Source organism: Balearica regulorum, chromosome 3, assembly GCF_011004875.1.
Source record: "Balearica regulorum gibbericeps isolate bBalReg1 chromosome 3, bBalReg1.pri, whole genome shotgun sequence".
In the NCBI taxonomy this organism is placed as follows: Eukaryota; Metazoa; Chordata; class Aves; order Gruiformes; family Gruidae; genus Balearica; species Balearica regulorum.
This window is the reverse complement of record NC_046186.1, coordinates 70,371,714-70,397,076: the sequence shown is the minus strand read 5'-3', so window position 1 is coordinate 70,397,076 and position 25,363 is coordinate 70,371,714. Positions and strand designations below refer to the sequence as shown.

Sequence of the window (25,363 nt, the reverse complement as noted above, 5' to 3'; positions counted from 1 at the left end):
ACCAGAATGAGGTAGAATAGAATGGAAAACTTCTACCTTTCATTCTCAGATCTTGAGCATATCCGTAAGTGGACTTAAATAGACCAAAGATTTACAGAATGCAAGTGCTTGATAAAATAAGAGGCTGGCTGAGTTATAAGTCTCAGATTTAGGTTAGGAGATAAAGTCTGCCACATAAAAGCAGAATACTAGAGGTTCTGCTCAGCTGTTCACAAATGGAGAATTAATAAGTACAAGAAAAGTTGCCATGCAGTATATAACTGCTGTCCCAGTTCAAGGAGCAGGACCTGCAATGCTGCCTTCCCAGTCTGTTATTTACTTACTAACTGGAAAAAAACCACACCCAAACCCCAGACATTTCCAGAAAGTGATCAGTGCTTTTCTTGAAAGCTTGCTTTTCTTTGCTGTGGAATCACAAGGACTTTACTGACAGCAAGCCAGTTCTGCAACAGCAGCATAAATTTAAGCAATAATAAAAAAATTCATTTAATGCATTGGTTCAGAAACTATCGGCAATTACTGCTAAGAGCCTTTAGGTAAGCTGCAGGAATACAGCATAAGAATGAATTCAGTAAGTTTTACACAAAACCAGGAGATTTGCTCTTTGTTAAATCAAGGTTTTTAAGAAAAACATACTAAAAAGCATGAGAAACGATCATGAAAAGTAATCTTTTAAGATGGTAAATAGGAAGTCCAGATTTGCCAACCAAGTTGTTGAGAACAGTAATTTATTTTCACATTTACAAGACAAACATGAATAATATTTAAAGTAATATTTACAAATATATACAAATATTAAAAAATTATCTTCTCATTTGGAAAAAAATGGCAATTAAATGTTTTTTTTAGCAGTATAGCCAAGATACAGTACTTTTTTTTTAACTGGAAAGGGTATCATCTCAGTTCAAGGAAAACCTGCAGTTTCTAAATGAAGAAATTAAGGAAGAGTAACAATTTAAGATTCAACATAAGCTAAACCATCAGAGAAAATGGTATTATGAGCTTTCACATTTTAAAACTAAGGCAAAGCGCCTTAAAAAAATCGTAAAATCTAGACTTCCTCATAATTTTATGTTAAAAGGGACTTCACTCACCTCACTTGACATTCTCACTATAAATGCTTTTAAAAGACTTTTGAACAGAAGTAAACATTTAAATAAAACAGAGTTTACACTTCCCCCTTCTGGTATCCAAGAATTGCTAGGGTTACACGTGGAAGGCTACTTGCCAAAACATTTTGTTTTGTTCAGTATTATCGTGGGGTTTTGAGACCAGGAACATGGTAGACAAATTGTCAGAAACAATTTCTAAAATGTTATTAGAATCCCTATCCAGAATTTTCCCTTATAATTTATAGATTAGTAAGACTTTTTAAAATGGATATTTGTGATGATTCTAGAAATTTCATCACAACCAAATAGTACAGAGGAATAATAAAATTAACCCTTTTTTAATATAGAATAGCAGAAAGCATTTTCTTGTTTAATTTTCTTTGTCGATAACTCCGTATCCTAAAAAAACCCTCTTATTATGGACATCTAACAATTTGTGTTGGGATGGATGGATCACAATCGCCGTAGATTCTGTTTGCTTTTCTTAGTCCCAGGAACCGGCCCCAGCTTAGAGTTGGGTTTCACTGGTTTGCCGCTCATACAGTCACTGGAACTGTGGTAGCTGCACATGCACTTTGTGCAAAAGTCAAAGCCACAACTTTCACGATTGCACATTGCTCTTTGTAGATAGGAGTCATACTTTGCAGGTGAGCCACAGCGATGGCAGACTTTAAGGCTTTCAGTGTTTCTCAAGGTCTTGGCAGCCTGTTGGAAAAGAAAAAGCATATAAAGAAAATCATGAGTGGAAGGTAAATACCAAACATTCCCCAATGTTATCCAAGTGCCACAAAACCTCTTATTACTTCTTCTACTCTAAAGAGATAAATTATAAATTTAGCTTAATTCTGGTTGTATCATTCTGATAGAGATTGAAGAGGAATAATCAGTCTATAACTGCATTGGACTAGAATAGAGGTAGCCAATTTAAAATTCTTTAAATTTAAAATTTAAAGGACAGACAGACTAAATGCAAGGCAGTAAGAAAGATAGCCCTCCTGAATCCTCCAAACCTCATCCAAGGATGGAGATTTAGTTAACTTTAATTTAAAAAAAAGAAAATACATCTGAATTCCATTGGAATCATTAACATCTTTTAAAAGTGACCAATGTGTCCAGAAACATCAGCTGTGGGGTGCTCTACTTGAGACACCAAATCGAAGCAATTTCTACTTCTCTCCAATGAATTAATGGGACACAAAACCAGATCCACCATTTTAAATCATTCAGCATTAGAAAATTATAGATGTGTATAACATTATATCACTCGACTGTTAAAAGCAAAATGTTTTTATAATCTAAATGTGTGGGTACAGACTTCTAAGCTTGAGTATAAAAAACATTTTCTAGTTAGGAAAGTCTATTGCTTATTAACGAGACTCTTGCAATGTAGACTTGCGCATATATGCGCAAAAACAAAAGTTAAACAACAAGGTAAAAGGAAACAGGCTTGTTAGCAGTTGTTGACAACTCCAAATGTGTGACATACAACAAATATGTCGTTAAAAACCTCATTTCAATGTCAGATCATTAGTTGAAAAAGAAGCATAGAATGAATGGGAGAATCAATTTGTTTCATTTTTTAAAAAATTAAAGCTGCTTAGTCTCTGGTCTTTAATAAAAAATTGTCCATCAGTGTTGAAGCAAAATTAATAGCTTTTGTGGGGCCGCTTATATGGAAAACCTGTGATTCATTATAAGCCCATAGAAGCTAAAAGGAAATTACTAAACATTTTCATGTCTCATTCAAGCCAAAGTTTAAGCCAAAAGAATACCACTAATCCATTTTAAAGGTACCTAGACACCTGGGGGAAAAGACAGAGAACAATCTAGTTGTATTAATATTCTCCACTTAGTTTCTGACATTGTCTTAAAATAGGCTCAATAAGCAAAATCTGGCGGTCATACAAATAAGTCACTTCAAATTGGAGATACTACTTTTAGAAATATTCTTTACGAACTGTGTGCCAGACAACGTGTGAGAAATTAAAGATGAATGGAAATCACCAGTTACCTCAGAAAACTCCATGAGCCTGCTGTGACTCTTAGATGCTTTGGATTTGGCGCCTTTTTTACTCAAGTTTTTTGGTGGGATTGCTTTTTGAATGGAAGCTAAAGCCGCTCGGTAGAGAACATACTCCCTTGTTGCAGCATGTTCTGGTGCCTTAGTGCCATTCTAGTGAAAAGAAAAACAAGAATAAAATTTGAGAAAAGACTTATCTGATACCAACTTTTTGTTTAATAGAAGTCAACAACTTATTTTTGATCCATCCTCCTGGCTAGGTTTCCAATAATAAAGCATCATACCAAGTAGTATGTTAATTTTACCTTAGTTTTTTCCTTCACTACTGTTATAAATGCGTAGAACAGAACCCTAGTTCAGACCATCAAAACCAACCATCTTTTATTATATAATGCAACTTATTTTCATATTTATACATAATTATTTAGGCAGAGCATATAACCTAGTCATTGCAATGTTTTAAAGCACAAAGCAATATTTCAACTGTTTACAGTGAATAAGGATGCTTGAAGTTTTCTTTCTGAGAAGTAAACTCCTCCCACCAGTTTTCTAAGTTTGTATACAGGTTGAAAAAAAAGCATACAATGGTAGAGAGGAAATCAAACTTTATGGCATGAATGTTCAATGGTGTCTAACTGTCCCAAGAGGCTAGCACCACAAAATACTAGACAAAATTCAAACCAGCCAACTACCTTATCCTGTGGCAGATCCTAAGCCTTGCTTCATTGTCTCTCAAGGCAAAACACACTCCTAGTGTTTTAAGGGTCCTGCCTCAGTAAAGTGCAATGCTAGTGTGGCTGGATCGTGTATCTTTTTATTTCATAGTACAGATAGGCATTAGAAGTAGCTCATAGTGCAAAAAGCTTTTCAGTTTTCTGTAGCCAATGTGTTGCACTTCAGATTGTGGGTAGAGAGTATATAGAGAGAACCTGAGTCACACAGTCGGCCGAGTGGTTTCTCTCTGTCTCTCTCCCTTCTGCACTGCTGAGAAAGCCTCTAGGGCTTGTCCAGCAGGCCAGGCTGGGACTGACCCTCTCCTTCCTGTCTCTGACACAGGACATGTGGAAGCTCTCAAGAGCATCTGCATCTCTCCTTGGGTAACCTTCTCAGTCAACCTTCCTTGGGCTCCAAAGACAGTCTACGCACTAAGTGACCAGCAACACTTGAGACGGGGCATCCTAACAGGACAAACCAAGACACTCCAGTGACAATGTTTTCAATCTAAGAAACTCCACTGCAACGTCTTAAGGCTGGGAGGAGCCCTGAAATAGCAGAAAGACACTGCTGGTTTAGACGTGAAATATCCAACAAGTGTGGAAACTTACAGAAAGGTTTTTCACAGCTTTACTATACATTTGGAAAATCCATTTATCTTCTTGTAGAATCTTCTGCCATGTTGTGCTGACTTTAGCAAAACTGCAACGACAATACAAGCATATCAGTTACCTCCTTCGAAAGGGAAAAACGTTTTATTTAATAGTAAGCATAACCATGCAGTCTTTCTTTCATGTAGAAGATAGGATATGTTCACTGTTGTAGTCTTTAATTTGCCTTCTAGGGAAAAGACACATTGTCCATATATATCACAGCTTACATCAACAGTTCATGTTTTAATTTATTAATACATAATACTAAGCATTGTCTTTATCAATGTCTAACATTGTCTTTATCAATGTCTAAAACATTTGTAAGCCATCTGATTAGGTTGTTTACTGTCCCAATTAAATACAATGAGATCAATATACTTACTTTATTAAATCCATCTCATCAAGATGCCTTAAGATGTTTGCTAATATATGCTTCAGGTTCTTTTGGAAGAGTTCAGCAAGAATGTCTATTCTATCTAATCCCATTTTCTTTCCAATTAGGTTACAAAGTTCAACCTTTCCTCTAAAAAGAATTCTGTCTACTGCAGCCCAAGACTTGAGATTTCTTTTACCACTTTTTTTCAAAGTTGAGCAAATCATTTCTTCATAATGGATTACTGGCAACAAAGTCTTCTTTGAAAACTGTGCTTGGTTTTGGTTCTTCATGAGACAATGCTTTGGTGTGCCACAGAGATTCCCAGCCAAAGGTATACTATCCTCATGTTCTATTGCATCAGTATATTGATTACTTAACATAGAGGAATAACCACTGTCCTCATTAAATTTACTGTTTTCCAGTGCCTCCATTTCATAGATACCTTCATCAAGCCTATGGGTTACTTGTTTGTTTTCTTTGTTGTGTACAGGTCTTCCTTCATCTTCAAGATCTAGATTTCTGGTGGCCGCATGGTATGAGTCACTAAGGAGTATCTTCTGATGTTCTTCAGCACAGCTTTTACAAAAGTCTTCCTCATAATTCAAGGGACAGGATTCTTCCAGTCTTGTTTTCTCCACAGTAGACTTCAATGGTGCAAACCCAGCGCGAAGAGGCGTACAATCAAGATCACATTTCATTTTGAGGGAGTGGTTAAGGTTTGATTTCATTATTTTGTTTGTATCCTGCAAGAAACAACAAGGACAGTATTACAACACAGCATAAACTGCATCATAGATTCTTTTTCATATAAAGAGCCTTCCTTCCACATTATGAATTGTAAGCTTTTATCTATCACACCCTCTAATGTCTGTAACACAAACAACTAGATGGAACTAAGGATTTGATCAGCGACACATTAAATCTACGTGAGATCTTCTCAAAATTAGAGCTTTATGCTGCATATAACTGGGGTGAAAAAACCAACTGGATGATTTACTTTGTGACCCTTCCACCAGTATAGATTACTTTTAGACACACCAACGCCACCACTTCCTACCCTAAATACAGTGATACACTTGGGACACTCGTGGTCCCCTGCTGAGGACACCAGTGGCAGAGGGTCTGTGAGTGCCAGCAGGTGGGTGCAGGGGTATAGCCATGCCAGAGCAGCCTGAAGTTTGCATCCAAGGCCAGAGGCAACGCTGCTGATGCAGCCAGGTATCTGTGGCATTTTTAAAAGAGGAGAAGGCTGGGTGGCACAGGAAAAGCGTGAGTGCTCACATGCATGGGCAAGTTACAATGGCAAGCAGTGACCCTTAAACAATGGTCAAAGTGAAATGAAGGTTACTTACAAGCATGATTTTCAAAGGGTGGGAGGTCAATAGATATTATAAGGAAGTTAAGCTTTTCTTGCCCTGTTTCTTTCCCCTCCCCCCCCAAGTGTGGTGCTATCTATAGTAACAATTGCAGGGGGATGGGCTAGGGCTGAAGGGGAGAAGGAAGCCATCTCTGAAGTGTTAAATCTAAGGGGAAAATAATTTTCAACATGCTTTGCAATTCCTATGAAAAATAAGCTCCCCCATTTGAGCATGTATTTTAAGGGATTTAAGCACTTTGCTTTAGCAGTTTCAGTAAAAAGTATTGAAGAAATGTATTTCATGAACGTTTCAGAGAGTAAGTCCCTTCTTCGTACCTACGTTTGGTGGAAGAAAGGAGCAAATGCGCTTATGGCTTTGTACAGAGTGAATTGCGGGAGAGACGCAAGCCCTCCCGCTAAGCCTCCTCCGCCCCTTCCCCCCTCGCTTGCGCGCCGCCAAAGCAGAGAAGCTTTTGGGCTGAAACCCAGCAGAACTAGGAAATGTCCCCCCCCCGATATTTCGGGGGGCCAGGGCCAGCCCCGACCCCCCGCCAGAGCGGGCTCAGCCGCGGGCGCCCGCGGCGCTGTCAGGCTGCTCCCGCCCAGCGCTCAAGATGGCCCGGGTCGGGGGCAGGTAGACCGGCTCCCGGCCCTGCTGTGCCCCGCGGCCCCCAGGAACCGCACCCTGCGCCTTCGGGGGTCTCCGCTTTTCCCCGCGGTGGAGGATTCCCCCCTAAAATGGTGGCGGCGGGGCGGACAGGAGCGCGCCGGGGGGATGGCCCCCTCCGGCGGCGTGGCCCGGCGGGCGGGAGAGAGCGCGGCGCGTCCCCGCCCGACACTGCCCGCCGGCGGGAGTTGCGCTCCCGACCCCGGCTGGGACCCGGCCCCGCTAGTGTGAGGCGGGCAGCGGGGCGCACCCCACACGCGGCTCGGCGCGGGACTGGGGCGTTCCACGGAACCGGGGCGCTCCACGGTCGCCCATGCACCACCGTCCCGTCCCACCCCATCCCATCCCGTCCCGTCCCGCCGGCGGGATAGTTGCGGGACGAGGCTGGGTAGGGCGGCGGGACCGGGCGTCCCCATCCCCGGACCGCCTGCCGCCCCTGGCAGCACGGCCAGAGCCCCCAGTTCCGCCACCGCGTACGGCGGCAGCACCCGCCGTCCCGCACCGTCCCGGCCACGGAGCCCTCACCGCGGAGTCCCGCCGCCCTAAACCGGCCCTTCCACAGAGCCCTCACCGCGGAGCTCTGCCGCCCCGAACCGGCCTTTCCAGAGAGCCCTCGCCGCGGGGGCGCCCCGCCGCCCGCCCGCGCTCACCTGCAGGCTGCTCCGCCGCGTCCCGCGGGCAGTGAGTGCGCGGCCGCCCTCGCCGGGTAGTTTTAAAAACTTTGAATTTGGTATCCAAAACCGGGCCGGCCAATCGGGCGCCGCCGGCGGGGGCGGCGCGGCCAATGGGAGACGGGCAGAAGGCGGGGGCCAATCCGAGGCGCCGCGGGCGGAGCCGGTCCGGCTCACATTTTCCCTCCTCGGCCGGCAAGGAGCGAGACGAGTGGTGGGGAGGTGGCGCGCGCGCGCTCCGACCGGGGTGAGGGCGGGGCAGGGGGCGGAGCGGGGGAGACGGGGCTCGGGGCCGGGCCACCCGCGTCTCCCGCCCGGCCGCCCCTTCCTCCCGTCCTCCCCTTCCTCCGGCGCCCCGGCGGAGTCACGGCGTGCCGCTAACCCAGCAAGCGACCGCTGCGGTAGCGGGGTGACACGCGCCTGAGCGCTGCGTTTGCTTTTGTAAAAGGATCTTCCCGTCAGCCTTGCGCAGAGTGCACGCAGCTCCCGCGGCAAGGAAGGATTTGTTAAGTCTGGCGGCGGATCTCACACCTGGGTTCCTCCCATGGAAGAAACGTATTTCTTTTAAAGTATGATCAACGTTATTAGTAGTTGGGAGAGCGAGGAGGAGCGCTCCTGGGAGCTCAGCGGACCAGCCGCCGCGCAGGGATCCCACCGCCCCTGCAGACAACCTCCCCGCAGCTCCCGGAGGTCGCAGTTGTGCTGACGCAACAGACCTTGCAGTAAAATGAACGTGGAGCAAGAAAGGGACTTCGAGTCTTTATGCAGAATGCTTGCCGTGACAGGCCAAGGAGGTTCCTCTCCAGATAGCGAAGCCCACCCCGTATGACACTGTCCGGCGCCAGCTTTGGGGACAGCGCTGTCAGGCTCCTGCCAGGACCAGGTGGTACCTGGCCTTGCTGGCGCTGGCCGCTTGCAAGGCAGCACCACACGTGGCGGTGGTGGTCGCCAGACAGGCAAGAACAGGGAGCGGCAAACGCCAGGCAAGATCTGGCCAGCCAGGCCTCCGGCTGGAACGTCGGGGAAGGTCTAGGACAAAGACCTGAACACTTAGGGAGGTTTCATGCAGTGATCCAGTGCTTAGACCTGGCTGATGGCCCTTACTTGTCTGGAGGAATATGAAGCTGAAGTGAGAGAGGAGGAATCGCAAACTCCATCCACCACTTGGTATATGACAGCCTGGCTTTAAGCGAAGTCAAGAGGACTGTCACAAGAGCTCCAGAGGCTTCCATTTACAGTACTGATCTGGCAGGGATGAAGACTTCAGTCCTAGTCTCTGCTCCAATCAATATCTAATTATTTTACACACAAAATGCATCAATGCTTGTTTTTACTTTCTTACGTGCCAGCTGGGAGTTATAAATCTGGCAGTAAATCTACACCTAGGCCTCACACTTACCAACAGGAAATATGAGTGCCTCACCTTATCCACACAGGCACTCCTACGTCAGAAGTTAACATACGCATCTTTAATTAAAAAATTTGGAACTTAATCATAGTTACCATGCAGTATTTCCTAGAAAACAAAGCTGATAACGATACTGAATGATTCTATACGGGGTTTTTTTGACATGCATTGGTTCAAACCGCAGTCTCAAATGTAATAAAAGAAGATAATAAACTGATAATAATCAGTTGATTTTTATATAGGCTGTTTAAATAATGCATTTCTATGAGCTATCTGTAGCAAACTTACTTTGTTCCTATTCTAATTCCTTACACTAATTTTAATTAGAAGTCTGAAAGTAAACACCCCTATATTTATGCTAACATTTTTTCTTATTTACTGGTATTTATATTTCAAATACATTCTGTGTGTGTATACACACATACATAGGTACAATGCACGATGGGATAATGTGGCATGGAAGCTGCAGGTTTTATATTGCTGTATGTATTTGGGATTGTAAAACGTAGTCTAAAATAAAGGTTAAAGTCTTCTTTACCCACAGATACAAACATATGCATATATATCAGTAGATTAGAAAGGCAAAAGTTTTACTTTGCTTTCACAGATCAAGTGTTTTAAAATGCTGGTAAATAAATAGACGAAACCAGTAAGATGCTGTTCATACTAGGTAACCTTTAGAAAATCAATAAACTGGAGAGCCAATTAAAAACATAAAGGAGAAACTGAACTGAAGCCAAATGGAGACTGAAATATCAGCCAAACAATACTGTAATGATTCTTTTCACTTCTGACTCAAGAACAGAAACATTCTTTTCAAAAACAATTCACATAATTTGTCACTTGGCTTCCTCAGCGTTTCTTTCGGAACAAGGGATATTCTTAAACAATTTTTTGTGCTTACTAATAAGGGCCAGAAGGCCAGGAAAACATGAAGGAGACATTTTGACTCCTTCTCCCATGCCATGTGTAAGTGATTAACAAATATGCAGCTTAGTAGTGGGGTCATTTATTTATCACTTTCTTCCAATCACTCAAACAAAATAGGATTTTTTTCTCTGAAGCAAGCTACTTGACACTGTACTGACATTTAAACTATTGTTTAAATGAAAACTGGAACTAGAAATAGCTCATTTTTTAATGCGTACCTTTTGAGAGTGGTGTATCAGTATCTTCTCAGTGGAGAAAGTTACAGACTGCAGTTACTTCTTGCCCAGTCAAATTTACTTTTTAAGTGGACTGCTGCAGCAATAGTGTCTCATAAAAAGGTAATAAAGTCTTTTACTCAGCAAGTAAGAAAACTGTTTATCAGTCATGAGGAAACAAGTTGTGGTGTCTTTCATGATCTGAAAAGCAGTTGCGTTTTCTGGGTGGTGCTCAGAGAAGCTCCTTTGCAGAGAAATGTCTACATCTGTTGTAATGGGCTGACAGAGAGCAACGTTCAGGATAGATTCTTTTTTTCATTTTCTGAAATCACTTCCATTAAAGATTCATAATCAGCATATTCTCTCAGAGTTTGTATCATTTCATCTAGCATTTCTTCCCCTAGCATGAAACACTCAATATGATGCACTGATCTGCTTATCCTGTGGTCAGTAATCCGGTCCTGTGGAAAGTTGTATGTTCTGATCTTCTCCGATCTTCCTTTAGTCCCAATCTATCAAACAAGAAGAATCAGTTTATCATCATCATATTTTTATAAAAAGGATGAAATATTGATTAAGCATCTAAAGCAAAAGCTTTCTCCTCCTCCCATGATTATCCAAAATTTGTCATAGTTATATAGTGCTTAGACCAGTTCAAGTAGTTGCAGTAATTGTTCTCAAACGTGTAAAAGAACAATTTTACTAAATCTTTTTCTAATACTGTTCTGGTTCTTCATGCTCTAATCCAGTTTGTTTCAATAGATCTCTAGAATTTACATACTACTGAAATTTTAAGTCTGGCTAATATATGATCTTTATTGCTCAAGTAGAATGTAATTTTTTTGCCTTGCGCAAAAGTCCCTCCTGCGCTCCTGTTCCTCTGTATTTCCATTTACTATTTGCAGTTCAACACAGGAGCTATCCCAAGAGCATATGCTCGTACAGAATTGTATCTTTACTAAGTGAAACTTACTTGAATCTTTCGAACACTGTTTCTCTTTTTGGTTTCTTCTTCCAGTTTGGCGTTGTATAATTTAGCACATAGCATTTGCATAGCCTTCTCTTTGTTTCTAATTTGAGATCTTTCTTGCTGACATTCAGACACGATCCCTGCCAAAGATATCATGACATTTAACACTTAACAGTAACATACTAAAAGGATTTTGCAATTTCTAAAATATTTTTATTATGTTACAATAAGCTGTATCTTTCTTCAATATGTATTTTGGACTGGGAATGTAAAAGTCCAGGCTTACTAATGTCTAATGATACATTTTGGGAGAGAAGTGCAGGACAGGTGCTTTTAGCCGTAAGACAAGAAATTTAATTCAGTATGATGGACAACAGGTAGATAGGGAAATAAAAGATACATGATGTGAACTGGCTTACAGAAGACACCTTTAATATTTGTAATTTTTGACCACAGTTCCACAAAATTTAGGATTTATGGAGCAGTAAAATACATGAGATAGCGAGTATATAGAATATGAACAGTGGTTTCTCCCCCCAAAACATACAATTCAAGTTAAGATGAGAAGTGGAACAGCCTAAGGAAGGAGTAAGGAGAAGGAATACTGGAAGAAGACAGCACAAGCAAAGTTGTTATTTGGATTTAAGTAACTCTGGTAAGATCACAGTATGCTTTTATAAGATTACATAGTATTACTTTATGGAAGACTTGTTTATAAACAACTTTTTGGGTCACAACAAAGGTTTATAAACAGAGTTAGGACAAGAGAAATAGAAGAAGTAACAGAACAATTGTGAAGGAAGAGAGATCAAAAGGAATGAAGAAGGGAAAGGTGGAATAGGAAAAAGGCAGGAGATAAGGTGAGATAGAAAACCCCTTATGAACCATCTCTAGTGCAACCCCTTATGAACCATTTCTATAATAAACACTAATAACTGCCTTCAGCAAAACTAAGATCATTTGCTGATTTTAGTTTGTGGGCTTTTTTTTTTCCCAAACATGCAGGCAATCCAAAACTTTTTGAATCTGGAGTACCTTTTTGTCATCATATCTTGAACACAATTCTACCCTCTCCACTGTTTACCTTCTGCTTTACTGAGGTGATGCAACAAGTGCAGAATGGATTCATGACTTCAATGAATATGAAGAAATGGGTGGCAAAAATCTGGATAGGTGAAGATAAAGAGCACTCGGGATCACCCCGCGGCTGTAAAGCCTGACTAATGTTTGTGGTAGAGAAGAGGAAAAGTTAAAAAGCAATGAAAGTCAAGGCAGCTGTTGTGGATTGCTCAAAGGGAAGTAAAAAGCTTAGGAATGGCAATAAAAAAAGATAGGACAGCTAAAATCAGGTAGCATTTGAGCGTGTATCTTATCCCTCCTACGCTTCCTAACCTGAGCCCTGGGGACGGGCCTCCTAATTATGTGTGTAATCTATGGGAAAGGCGCCAGCAGACAAATGGAAGCTGGCATCCTGAGTACACGCTGCAATGAAAAGCAACATTTTAATATGGAAATACAGCAATCTCTCTTTTCTAGTCAAGAAAAGGCAAACCATCAGATTTTAACTTACTCTGGTTTTCAGTTTCTCTTCCATTATTTGAAAGCTTAAATCTAACTTTTTCATAGGAACTGATCTGGATGCTTTAAGAGTGTCATGCTTAATGGCAAACTGGATGGCTTACCTACTGAAGCCAGTAGTTTTCATTATTACAAACCGGAGTGGGCACAAGATGGTGCATTTAGAGTACTATAAACACACACAAAAACTATATGAAAACTCTGCTCTACTGTTGTACAGGTTTGAAAATAAAACCATTGTTTCAAAAGAAATTCTGACAGCAGTTTTGCAATGTGGATCTTGTACTAAGGAAAAGATGAAGCACCTGTGGGAATGTGAACTATCCGTACAGCACTGTCTGTGGTATTGACGTGCTGGCCTCCAGCTCCACTAGCTCGCTTTGTTTCTATCCGTAGATCTTTTGGATTAATTTGCAGCCTCATCTGTCATGGGAGACAGAAAGAAAAAAAAAGAAAAAAAGAACATATTTACGTTGATTCTTTCCAGACAGATATCAAATATGCACAGTTGGTTTATTTTATAAGGCACATTCAGACAATATCAAACTATTTTAAAGTTTATGAGCGCTAGCTCGCATCCACTCTACAAAATTAACAAATTACATTTGTTACACTCTTCTGCATTAACAAATCCTTGTAGCCAGATTGGCATGCAACATGATGGAAGCAGGAAATCAAACAAATAGTAGCTTAAGGCATAACCATCCCTTAGAACTAATCTTCCCCCTCCTCTGAAAGCTCTGTACCCTCTTCCAGCAGAGATAACCAATATTTGAGCTTGACTAGACGGTTTTTAGATAAAATGGAACATATTCCCTTGGCTGGCTCTGGCACGCAGCGATGGTCTCTGGGAGAAAGGAGCGAGACAACTCCGGAAGAGAATAGGAAGGGGTAACACCTTTGACAATTTGCTAGGTCAACACGAAACCAAGATCAAACCAAAGCTTCAATGCTTAGCCAGTTGTTTTTAACCAAGCAAATCTGACGAGAATGAATTATCACCCGTACAGTTTGGAAGGTGAAAGTGAAGACACTATGAAAATGTGGAAGAGGAGGTGCTAAAAGAAATCTCTATGAACTCTGTAAACTAATTCAGTCTTTTGTTACTTTGTAAAAAAAAGTACAGTTTTCCACAAAACATGCAAGACACAGTCACAGTGAATTTTCAAGTTACAGTGAAGTAAACTGCCAGTGACTTTCTTGAAATTAGGATTATGAGGAAATCCAGAAATTTTTTATTTCACCTCCCTGGACAAAAATAAAAAAACCAAATATGTCTTAGTTTAAAACCAAGTTAAAAAAAAACATTAAGAGAGAATAACCAGAGAGACAGAAAACACTTGGGTATCAGCAATGCGGCATGTAAAAACATTGCTCATGGTAAAGTCTGTTATACTAAAAGATAAATATTACCTCAGTGGGTTGGGGTAATATTGCAACAGTCATTGTGCTGGTGTGAATGCGTCCTTGTTTTTCTGTCTTTGGCACTCGCTGAACACGATGCACTCCACCTTCAAATTTCATGTACTTGTAAGCCTCAAGACCTGCTACACTGGCAACTGCGTGTCTTAGGCCACCTTAAATACAGAAGAAAAACAGTTGTAAAGCTGTGAAAAAAAACCTGTTGGTATTATACTATTATATTTCAAACAGTGTATTTAGACATCATTGTCATTTGTTTCTTAAAATTATGAATTTACCTTTTAATCACCTAGGCAGAATTATACCAAAAATGTAAGAAGACTCTTAAAAACAAAGCCAGACATACATACTCACACACTATCATCTCAAGTAAAGGATTGTCAAATTCTTTTTTATAGAGTCCAATTTAATTTTTTGATACACATAAAAAGATTGTCTACAAACCATGCACATATATGTACACATACAATCATAAACCACAGCAGAACTCTTAACAGCAGTAGTAAGTCTACATAAAGATCAAATTTTGAAAGCCACCTTCAGAAACTACATCAATTTTTTTATTGTTAGTTATCATACAATGGGAAAAACAACCCAAACAACTCTTTAACTAAAGGATGAGTATTATTCATACTCTTCTTGTTATCCGCTCTCCTCTATGCATCTTCCCCATGTCTCATCTTTGCTTTTTCATTTCATTTTAATCTTTTGCTCCCTTGGAGCGAGCAGAACTCCAGCTCCTGCCCCTCTTACCAATACGTCCAGCAAAACGCTTGTCAGCAACGTGCTAAAAACTAGCGTGCTAAAAACTAGCTCTGAACAGCTTGGAACTTGGAAATAAAACCCAGTACAATCATGATTTCCTGACAGAAAGCATCTGTTGCAATATGCAATACTAGTTTATGGCATTCTTGCCCCTCCTTGTTTGCTAGTGTGCAAACCCTTCAGTCCTGCCAGTGTAACTGTTTGAAGGATCAGAGAAGTGATGGCACTATAAATTAATGTAATTTTTCACCCGTTTTGGTTTTTAATCCAGCTCAGTTCCCAGATCCCATTCTCAGTACAGTGGATGGCGTGCCAAGGGAATGATTAAAGAGGAGATAGGTGGCCTTGAAAGACTATTGCTGTTAAAGTCCTGCAACATGAAACCACTGCCGAGGAAAAGAAGAGGCACATACTCCTCAGAAATACTGGTTTAGGCTATCTTTAGACTAAGGAAATCAACCACAGGGACAAGGTAGCAGCTTTTTAAAATGGGAAAATGAAGACAACGTAGAATCTGAAAATGCCCTGCAAAGCAGGAAAAAATCATCAGCCAGAACACAGGCCAGGTTTTCGCCTGCACGAAGAAGGTTTAAAAATGCTTTTATTCTACAAAAATTTAACATTCCCTCATAATTTTACTGAAACATATTTGCTTTTACAGTCACGGCCTAAACTGCCTCTTCCTTTCTCTTTCATCTCATTTTTGTTCTTCTGACTTTTAAAATTTTTCTCCTACTTGTACAAAACTGTACCACTTTGATTCAAATGTGCTACTCAACATACCATACTGATTTAATTTATAGCCATTATCTACTATCAATTCTGTAAGATAAATCTGTCATGTTTAGAATAAATCTGACCATAAAGCATGTAGTTTAACAAGAATATCTGTCAAAATCTTCAGTTTAGCTCAGCAAGTTTCATTCTAACAGGTAGCGTGAAATCTTTCTACTGCTATGCAAACACTATTCAAATGAACAAAAGATCGTATATAAAAAGCAAGTACTAAAAAAGTCATAAGCAACCTCTGCACATGGGGAAGAAGCCAGGCTATGTCAGGAGTAAAAATAACGTGAATGTCCACAAGGCTACGGCACCACTGACAAGTATTAATTACGTGATAAGCAGTTCATTGCAAAATCTAATGTTCTGTCTTTTCTCCCTTGTTTCTCCTGGCATTAATATATATACCACAGGTACAGTCTGTCTGTCTGAGCTGCAGCCACATCTGTGACACATTCAGGAGAGTTTAAGTTTGTAGTGGTAACAGTATGCCTGTGGCACCATAGTGCTTAGCATTGAGATGATCAAGAAACTGGTTCAAAAGACAGGTATTTAGGTCACACTACTTCAAACCAACTATTACCAACACAGGTTTAACACAAAATGCAGCCAAATCAAACGAAATGCCAATAATCCCTTTACCCTGGCAGACAGGTCGTAGACCTGTCAAATATAGTTAGCTCTTATTAACTGTATGCTTGCCCCTTTCAATTAAAACGTCCCTCTCTATCCTGAAAGCTGATGTGCACAGAACAAGGGTGGGAGTTTGCACTTGGTGTTTATGTGGCATCTTATACCCTGATTGAGACAAAGTCCCATATCTGCGTCTCCGCCTGTCACTACAGGGCGAGAGGCAGTGGATAAATAGCAACATGTGGGTTTGTGTTTTAATGTGCACACTAAATCTTGAACATACTATTTTTGCACAGTGGCATACCTAGGGATAGGTCAATAAAGTCAGTTAACAGTGGACTGAAACCAATTCCTCACTGCAGCTTTGTTTAACATTCACCTCGTTCACACATGCTCACATTCAGATTTCAGCCAAATCCTGGAGCTCTCTGAAATGAGGGAGTTTGACCTTTTAATGTAGGACCTTGCAGTCCATAAAAATGGAGCGTGGAGGGGATGCGACAGGCTAGCGTCACCAGCAAGCATCCTTAACTCCGTTCTTACTCAGCACAGCGCACACACCTTGAACCGGAGGGTTCCAACATGCCTTTCAGTGGCAGTGCCATCTCTAGTGCCCCTACCTCCCAATTTATGTCTAGCTCCTCAGTTTTGATAACATGCAGTCATGCAAGTAAGATCAGAAAATACACTGCAAGAGTCAGACCTGACTTAAAACTATCCAATAACAGAGTTTTTAAGCCAAATCAGTGGACTGATCCAATTAGCACTGTGGCCTCAAAACTGCTAGAGTGGAGAGCGAGCAGGAACACACAGCTGGCTGGAAGGTGGGGCAGCCCTTGTTTAAGCTGACTGCGAAAGCGTGCCCGTAAAGTGAAGCTGTACGTGACCGCTGGGGTTTACCCCACCTCAGGCTTGCCACAGTGGAAAGGGCAACTCTCCTCTCCCCCAGGTATGTGAAATACTGAAGACCCAGACCCTTCCCCCGTTCTGTTAGCACCCATCTAACCTGCACCATGTTTATTCCATTTACTGAAATCTATTAACTGTTTTTTCTTTTTTTTTTTTTTTTTTTTTTTTGTCAGCTTTGAAGGCTGAACTGGCTGAGCTCCTGGCAAAGCGTCTGCTTGGTCATGAATGGGGATAAACATGACTATCCTCTTTCAGCAACAAGCTGCGCTGTTAACGTGAAGCTTCTTCTTGTCCCTATCTTCATCACTTGAACTGTGCAAACAGTTTACTTGACAAATGACCCCTTGACCATAAAAAAAAGTTTACTAATAGCAACAAATCTAGATAATAGAAAATACTGAATTCAAGTATCATTAAATTTAAAAAAAAGTATATTAATTGAATCAACAGTAGCCACTTTAGGAGGAGATTCTGATACTGTGAAAACTTGAGTTCATGTTCATCAACTTAAAATAAGTCACCTCCTAAGAACTCTAGAGAAGGTTTTTTGAATATTTTACAGATACAACTTTTTTAAATCAAATTCTATTAAAGATTTTAAGAAGCTAGAAGTGTGAAATCCATAGTAAGTTAAATTGTATCTGAATACGTGAGTGAAGACATGGGTCTCCCTTTTTTGAAATGTGACTACAGACAACAATTCAAGCCTGTACCTAGAACTGCAAGTTGCCAGTTTGTGATGTCCAACTGTATTTCTCCCATGGAGTCCAATTTTTGAACCTTCTTTTAATCTCTCAACAGTGAATCAAAAACTGTACTTATGCAAGAAGGGTCTTAGGGCACAGAAAGACCCTCATTAGAAGGGGAAAGTAGCTCACTGACATTAGAAACTCAGTTAGGAGAGTCATGGATATTTATTTTTTGTGCATTTCTACATGGTTGAAACACAAAGGGAAAAAGATACTTGAAAGCATTGAGTCCAAGACATGGTGTAAGCAAACAGAACTGTTAGAAGATGCTTCACATTTCTCAAAGCTTGCTAAAAATCTCTCTGCAATTACATTAAGTCTTGACTGAGAAAAAATTAGTTTTTCTGACAGATTGCATATCCTAACATTTTCATTTCTTCTTCAAAGTTTCACTAAAAAAAAAAGGAAAAAAAATGCTGATGAAAGTATGAATGCAGGTAAAGTTTCACAATCAATCTGAGCTAGGAGCAGTACGCTGCATGAGTGCCCATCTACTGATCCATACCCGCTATGATATATACATTACCTCCACAGCAGTATGTAAGCAAGCAAAATGTGCTAGCTGTACCCACAACAGCATGGAAAATGGTAAGCCTGCAGATCTGTTAACACAGACAGACTTAGCAGATCTAGCCTGATGAGAAATGTGGCTAGCAATCTGTCAATCGAAACCCAAAATCCCTGCCACTGGTCGGGCATGTTTTGGATTGCAGTCTCACAGCTGGCTGCATCCAACCCAACTTCCTGCTGCCAGCAGGAGGTCCTGGGTTTCTCACTGCCACCACCAGTAGCCACACACTTCTGCCTCCACTGCCCCCATGAGCATTTCTCCTCTTCTCTTGTGCTGGGTTACCTGAAAACTAATTGGGGGGGGGGGTGGGGGGGTGGTTTTGGTTTTGATTTGGTTTTTTTTTTTTTTCAGTTTGAGGGGGTTTTTCTGTATGCTATTTTTCAGTTGGATTGACTTGGTGATGAGACTCTGCAAAGATGCATAATATCAAGTACCAATGCAAAGAAGTTGGCAGAAACACAGACACAGCAGCCTGATCTTTGTGAAAGAACTTTACATGCTAACTGGATTAAGCTAAAATTAACGAACATGTGCCACTGCCTCAGTTTGCTGTGTAAACCTACCTACCAATCCCCATCTTTGCAAAGACACTGTTCCATAAGCAGCAGTGAACCAACGTCACAGCTCATCATCACCAGAAGACCCAGCTTTTCCACCTCCTTGCATTCTGCCCCATGTTGCTGCTTATCTTATGCTGGCTCTAAGGCTCATCAGAACTGACTTAACGCACTAACTAGGCAAAAACCTATCCCAGTCCTAAAAAACAAAGTCTTTACCAGTTTAAGTGAAAAGGACATCAAAACAGATAAAAACAAACAAACAAACAAAAAAAGAGGTAGGACTGCTCAGACAGGCAGAGAGGCAGTAAGGGAGAGGGGAGAAAGGAGAAACATCTTTTACTGGCATCAAGCTGTTAAACTGATTGGCTGTGGGACTTTAGTTGAAGACTTTAATAAATAATTAGATCTCTCAAAGTCTCAACAATTCCCCCACTTTGCTCATCCATTAGCTGTTACAGATGAGCTATATATACATATAAATCCTCAGATTACATTATTTCAGATAAATTCAAGATGTTTTAGATTAAGCCTCAAAAATAGTTTTAATTATACTGATCCCTCTCTGCCAAGGGATCCATAATAATAAACAGACTTTCAACCTGCCACTAAACTGATCTATTAACACTAGAAACATTAAGTAACTAAGCAGAATATCCAAATAAAAAGTTTATGTAATCTGTATTTGTAAAAAAATAAAGCTAAACCTACATATCTGCATCACTTTCTGAATTTTCTTCCGCCAAGCTCTTAGTTTCACTTTACTGAAAGACAAGTTTTCTTTTTTAGCACTGTAGTATTTTAATAGTACTTCTGAAATGGAATTTCATTCTGAAATACAGAAGCTGAGGAAAATTGTACTCAGACATTCAAACAATCTTCCGCTTCTAAAATTAAGTTAGTGCAAATTAGCTTCCTGCAGTCAGGAAATTCAAGTGTCTCATGAATGAGCGTTTCAACTTCAATTAAAAAGTTACAAAGATTAAGTATTTTCATTACTGACCTATTTCACTGGGAAAGTATTCTAATATTTCAAATTTCCACTTTTTATAGGCAGCATATCGTTGATACATATCAAATATCTCCGAGGTGAACAGCATGGCTTCCTGCCCTCCAACTCCAGCGGTTACTTCCAGGACAAGATCACTCTCATCTGTTTCTTCTGAAGGAATCAAAAGCAACACTATCTGTGAATACAAAAACACCCAGCTAAGACTCTCCTCTGACACTGCTGTCCACAACTGAGATAGTACAAAGTGCCAGACAAGCCTGCGAGGGACCTAGGCTGCCTTCTCCTGCACTAACTGGTGGGTTGCCCAGAGGAGAGCCTTCCCACACCCCCTGCAGCGAGGAGGCAGCAGTGAGGAAGAGGTGGGAGGGATGCTGCACTGCAGGAAGGCTCCCTGTGTCTGTCTGTTCACAGTCGCGGGAGCTACACCGGTCTCTCGTGAGACCTATGAAACTCCAGAGAAGTTTTCACCCATTGGGAGCACTGTGACATTTGGACACCAGAGGATACACACCGGTTCCTGCAACCCAACTGAGCACCTCGCTTCACATCAGATTCCCTTTTAACCCGGTCTCAACAGCAGAGCTAAGAAGGTACAAATGTTCAGGAGGACAGTCCTTCAACAACAACTCAGCTGTATTATGCGTTTATTTATTTAAAAAGGGAGAGCCAGCCTTATATTGATCTGTAGAAGAAAGATACACTAGAAGCAAAAAACGTATCACAATTTTGCAGGCTCGATCAAAACTCTGGATGATTTGCAGGTGCTCTTCAATCATCTTCCTTTACTGGCACTAGGTCATGTTGCTTTCCACAGAGGACGACTTCTTTTGGCAAAATCACAAGTACTTACAAAAGTATTTATAAAATGACTGTTGTATTGTTGTCGAAGGAATAAAGAACATGACAGTACCAGCTTCTGCTTCACCAGTAACATTAAGAATATGTAACAGTTTGTTTATGTAAAGATCATTATTTTTATGTTAAATTACATAGATACTATGTAGAACCTATATAAGGTAGCAGTCTAAAGTAGTTACATCGTATTAAGCTACTTTTCTCAAAACTACCAGTGTATGTGATACTATACAAGTTTAACGTTTCCAATAGATAAAGAGCTGGACATCCATAAAGGTACCTACACCCAGGCAAGACAAACTATAGCACCTACTTATAAAGAAGTATCAATGCAAACAATTTCAGATACAAGCAGGCACTTATGTACAGGCTGTCTCTATACCATCTGCATTTTTCATTTTCCTTAGATAACATACACTAGTTGAGGAGTATAATTGGCAGGCAAGGGAGGAGGAGAAGAGTTTATTGTATACATCTTATTTTGATGAGAAGACAATTTGGCGTTGTTAATTTAAGAATGGCAAGGAAATAGAGGCTTTTAAAGGGGATCTAACCTGGTGTTTCAGTTCAGCTATCTCTTCTTCACAGGAGGCGATTTCTCTTTCTGCAAGTTTCTGGAAATCTTCGGTCTCATCTGGAATATTTGAGTATGGTTAATCCTCATATTTATATCAATGCCACTCTCAGAAAACCTTAAAAAAAAAAATAACCACATGAAGAACTTACCCCACAAAAAAACAAACCAAAACAAAACAAAAAACCCCCAACAATCACCACACAAAAAAACCCAACACACTAAACCTGTCAGAAAGTGAGATTAATAATATGACCTGTAACGAAGATACACAGAACATATAAAGAGGTTTACCCTACATTGCTCAGGTATGACATGGGAAAATCTGAAACACAAGAAGTTCCACTTAAACATTAAAAGAACCCAACCAATAAAACAACAATTGCTGTCCTGGTGGTCAAACACTGGCACAGGTTGCCCAGAGAGGCTGTGGAGTCTCCATCCTTGGAGATATTCAAACCCTGACTGGACACAACCCTGAGCGACCTGGTGTAGATGACCCTGCTTGAGCAGGGGGTTGGACTGGATGGTCTACAGAGGTCCCTTCTCACCTCAGCCATGCTCTGATTCTAAGAAATTACTTTCTGTAATTTGAAGGATTTGAGGAGCACGGCAGCCCCACAACTGACGCTCTCCATTAAAAGGACTATTACCCCTATCATTGTATGCAGAACTTTGAAGATAGTAGTGGTCATTTCAAGTATTTTAGCTCTGTTAATTTATTCCAGAATAGCTGCAAAACTTGTAACACATCACTAAACCCAAAGGTATGGAGGAACTCTTGCATAATAAGAGGAACTTGTAACTTTAAAGTGTTACTTGACTGATCAACACTAATGCTTTACGATTAAGACTTGTTTTTCTGGTACTACAGTTTTGATACATTAAAGTGTTCCTTTTTTTTCTGCTCAATATCAAACTTCACACACATAAGGAAAAATAATTTTTTAAAAAAAAAAAAAAAATCAGTATCTTAAGCAGCCTCTGATCCGCACTGATTCAGCTCACTTGTCCAGAAGAAAAAAAAATTACCAGAAAAAGGAGAAAATGGTACAAACAATGAGAAATGGGGAACTGGGGTGGGCACAGGGACACGTAACTGCACAGTCCATAGCAAGAGAAGAAAAAGAAAGATGCTAGACTTCTTTTTCTGTGTATGGCAAGCTTTTAAATGTGTTCAGCTGAGATGGGAGCTTACAATAAAGCCACACCTTTTCAGCACTGTAACTGCATTTAGTCACTAGCACAATTTTAAATGAAACTTTTTAACTTTACAATTTGGTTTAATATCGGTGAATTAACACCCCCTCCAATCACTTCTGTAAGAAGGAAATTAAAAAGATAATCATGCGTAAATTGGTTTAAACAACAAGCATGCTTTACTCACAGCTGGCTAAGAGCATGCACGGTTGACTACCTGACTAACTGTAACTCTTTAAACACGTAAACTTGATTATCTCCAATTATCTACATTTCTTTATGATAACTACTGACAAATCACAGGCTAGTCATTAAGGCTAACAGAAGGAAGAATAAGGAGTTACAAATCTATTAGAGTCAAACCAGCTATTGACAATGCAATTATTATGTAATTAAGAAATAATCTAATACAAAAATTAATTGCAGTTGCATACTTTAAGATGCAAATGTAATACAGGCTCTAAAATCAGTTTAAAACAATAAATACAAATATTTTTAAGGAGGAACTACAGCAGTGCTCAAAGTTACGGATTAAGCCCTTGAGATTACTTCACTTTGCTGAAGTTCCAAGCCTGGTTTTGATGACGCTGATTTCTTCAGCAAGTTCCGCAAGAAGAAAAAAACCCAAATCTTCCATTCCATTTCATTCAGTTAGCTTGGGTCAATGCTTAGCTTGTTCAAAGGAAACATTTCTCCTTTTTCAATCTGAGGTTGGCAAGAATGAATAGGGGGGAAAAAAAAAACCCAAACCCATTTGCTTTTAGACAGCGTTTGCCATCTCCATTGGTCAGAATAACTCACTACAGTTAACACCTTTGATTAATTGTAAGTAATACATGATTTAGGGAACACGTCATGATCTAGTGTGTGTTTACTGATCTTAAAGTACTCCTTTTCTGCATTTTGGTTTCTAACCGTGACCAAAAATGAAGTTTGATTCAGGGTAAAAGAAACCCACTCGCTATTTGGCAAGGCTACGAGCGCGCAGCTGCTAACACAACACAGAGTTAAGTCACAGTGCGGAGGCAGCACGGAGGTGCCAAGGCCCAGGACTGCTGGAATGGATGCAGGCAGCCAGACTGGTCTGCCTTGACAGCAGGAAAAAAAAAATGCACACAAAAAAAGTTTAAAAGTTTGCTATTTCTGATTAATTATCTTTATTTTACATGAAAAAGATGCTATCACGCTGCTTCTCCTTCACGTACCAGCGGCTCCCACGCCCGCGGATGGGCCTTTCCCACTCCCCGCCGCTGACTCGCACCCAGACCTCGGCCCAGGAGGCCGCTTTGCTCCCGGCAGGAGGGACCCGCCCCGGACGTGCCCTGCTGACACCTTCTCCGCTCTCCCGCCACCGCCCCGCGCGGACAGCACCGCCCCGCGCGGACAGCACCGCCCCGCGCGGACAGCACCGCCCCGCGCGGACAGCACCGCCCCGCGCGGACAGCACCGCCCCGCGCGGACAGCACCGCCCCGCGCGGACAGCACCGCCCCGCGCGGACAGCACCGCCCCGCGCGGACAGCACCGCCCCGCCCCGCGCCGCGCCTCCCGTACGCGCGGCCGCCACCCTCATCGGCGCGCGGCTCCACGTGGCCGCCTCCGCCCGCCCCCCCTTGGGGCGCTCCCCCAATCGCGTCGGCATATGTAAATCGCCCCCCCCGCCCCCCGTGGCCCCGCCAGGGGGCGCCGCGGGGCACCGCGTCCGCCCCGCCCCTCGCGGCCCGTGCCGCCCCGCACCTTGCCGCGCCAGCTCCCGCGTGTCGCGCAGCTCCTGCTCCTTGTCGCGCAGCCGCTGGATCCGCGCCGCCAGCTCCGTCCCCGCCCCGTCCCCGCCCTGTGCCCGCGCCTCCAGCAGGCGGCGTAAGGAGGGGACGGCGAACAGCTCGTCTAAGCCGGACCGGGCGCTCAGGCCGCGGCGCGGCTGCGGCGGGAACCTGCCCGCCGCGGTGCCCCCCACCGGCGCTGCTCGGAGGCTCCGAGGGGACAGCGCGGCGGCCCGGCAGCACTGTGCCGCGCGGAGAGCTCGCGAGAGCAGCCGCATGCTCGGCTGGGGAGGGAAGTCGGGCGACCGCCCTTCGCCAGCCCTGCCGGAGGCACCCGAACACGCTCGGCCGCCTCCCTTCCGGGTTTCCGGAAACTGCCGAAGAAGCTCGACGCTGATTTCAGGAGCAGCCGGAAATTATGGGGGCTCTGTTGGCGGAAACGGACGAAGGGGTTCGGCTCCCTTCGTTTCGCGTGGCTGTGCCGTGGGGCGGATGCGCTCTGATTGGCCAGCGCTGCCAGGGCGGGCCAAGGGGCGGGGCTCGGCGCTGAGGGTGCTCCCTCGCGGCTGTGAGCCTTCCTGCAGGCGCCAGAGGGGCTCCTCTCGGGCGGGAGGTGGCGTTTGAGCGGGTTTTTTTATTCATTGTGACCGAAAATAAAAGCCCCCAAACCTCCCCAAATCCTCATGTTTAAACCCACCAGTTTAAAGCAGGGCTCCTGAGGCGAACGGGGGTGCGGAGGTGGTCATTGGTGCGGTTCAGTGACCGGGCCCCGCACTGCGGCCAGCCTTCAGGGCCGCCTCTGGGAGGGGGCGCGGGAAGCGTCGGCTGGGGATTGGGGTATCCGGGCTGCTCCTACAGGCCTTTTCCTCCCGCTCCAGAAGAAATGTTCAGAATTAAAATG

General features: G+C 42.4%; 2 protein-coding genes across 5 annotated transcripts; both read right to left on the bottom strand.

Annotated features, from left to right (window-relative positions):
* Positions 1-1,419: 1,419 nt before the first annotated feature.
* Positions 1,420-10,263, bottom strand: FBXO5 (F-box protein 5). Of its 3 annotated transcripts, none has more exons than XM_075748389.1 (5): positions 10,127-10,263; positions 4,882-5,618; positions 4,458-4,548; positions 3,124-3,285; positions 1,420-1,817 (listed from the first exon to the last, which is right to left on the bottom strand). In XM_075748389.1, exons 2-5 carry the CDS (start codon positions 5,601-5,603, stop codon positions 1,566-1,568), a joined length of 1,227 nt encoding a protein of 408 aa, XP_075604504.1. In that variant the 5' UTR covers positions 5,604-5,618; positions 10,127-10,263; the 3' UTR covers positions 1,420-1,565. The 3 variants fall into 3 exon arrangements, with proteins under 3 accessions (XP_075604504.1, XP_075604503.1, XP_075604505.1); XM_075748388.1 differs by lacking the exon at positions 10,127-10,263 and adding an exon at positions 7,550-7,679; XM_075748390.1 differs by lacking the exon at positions 10,127-10,263 and adding an exon at positions 7,471-7,556.
* On the bottom strand, positions 9,438-24,876 carry MTRF1L (mitochondrial translation release factor 1 like). 2 transcript variants are annotated; one of them, XM_075748392.1, is made up of 7 exons: positions 24,437-24,876; positions 21,482-21,561; positions 20,064-20,247; positions 14,085-14,248; positions 12,977-13,094; positions 11,097-11,233; positions 9,438-10,635 (listed from the first exon to the last, which is right to left on the bottom strand). In XM_075748392.1, the coding sequence occupies exons 1-7, from the start codon at positions 24,738-24,740 to the stop codon at positions 10,420-10,422; spliced, it is 1,203 nt and encodes a 400-aa protein (XP_075604507.1). In that variant the 5' UTR covers positions 24,741-24,876; the 3' UTR covers positions 9,438-10,419. The 2 variants fall into 2 exon arrangements, with proteins under 2 accessions (XP_075604507.1, XP_075604508.1); XM_075748393.1 differs by having other exon boundaries at positions 9,552-10,635; positions 21,482-21,619; positions 24,437-24,692.
* Positions 24,877-25,363: the final 487 nt, after the last annotated feature.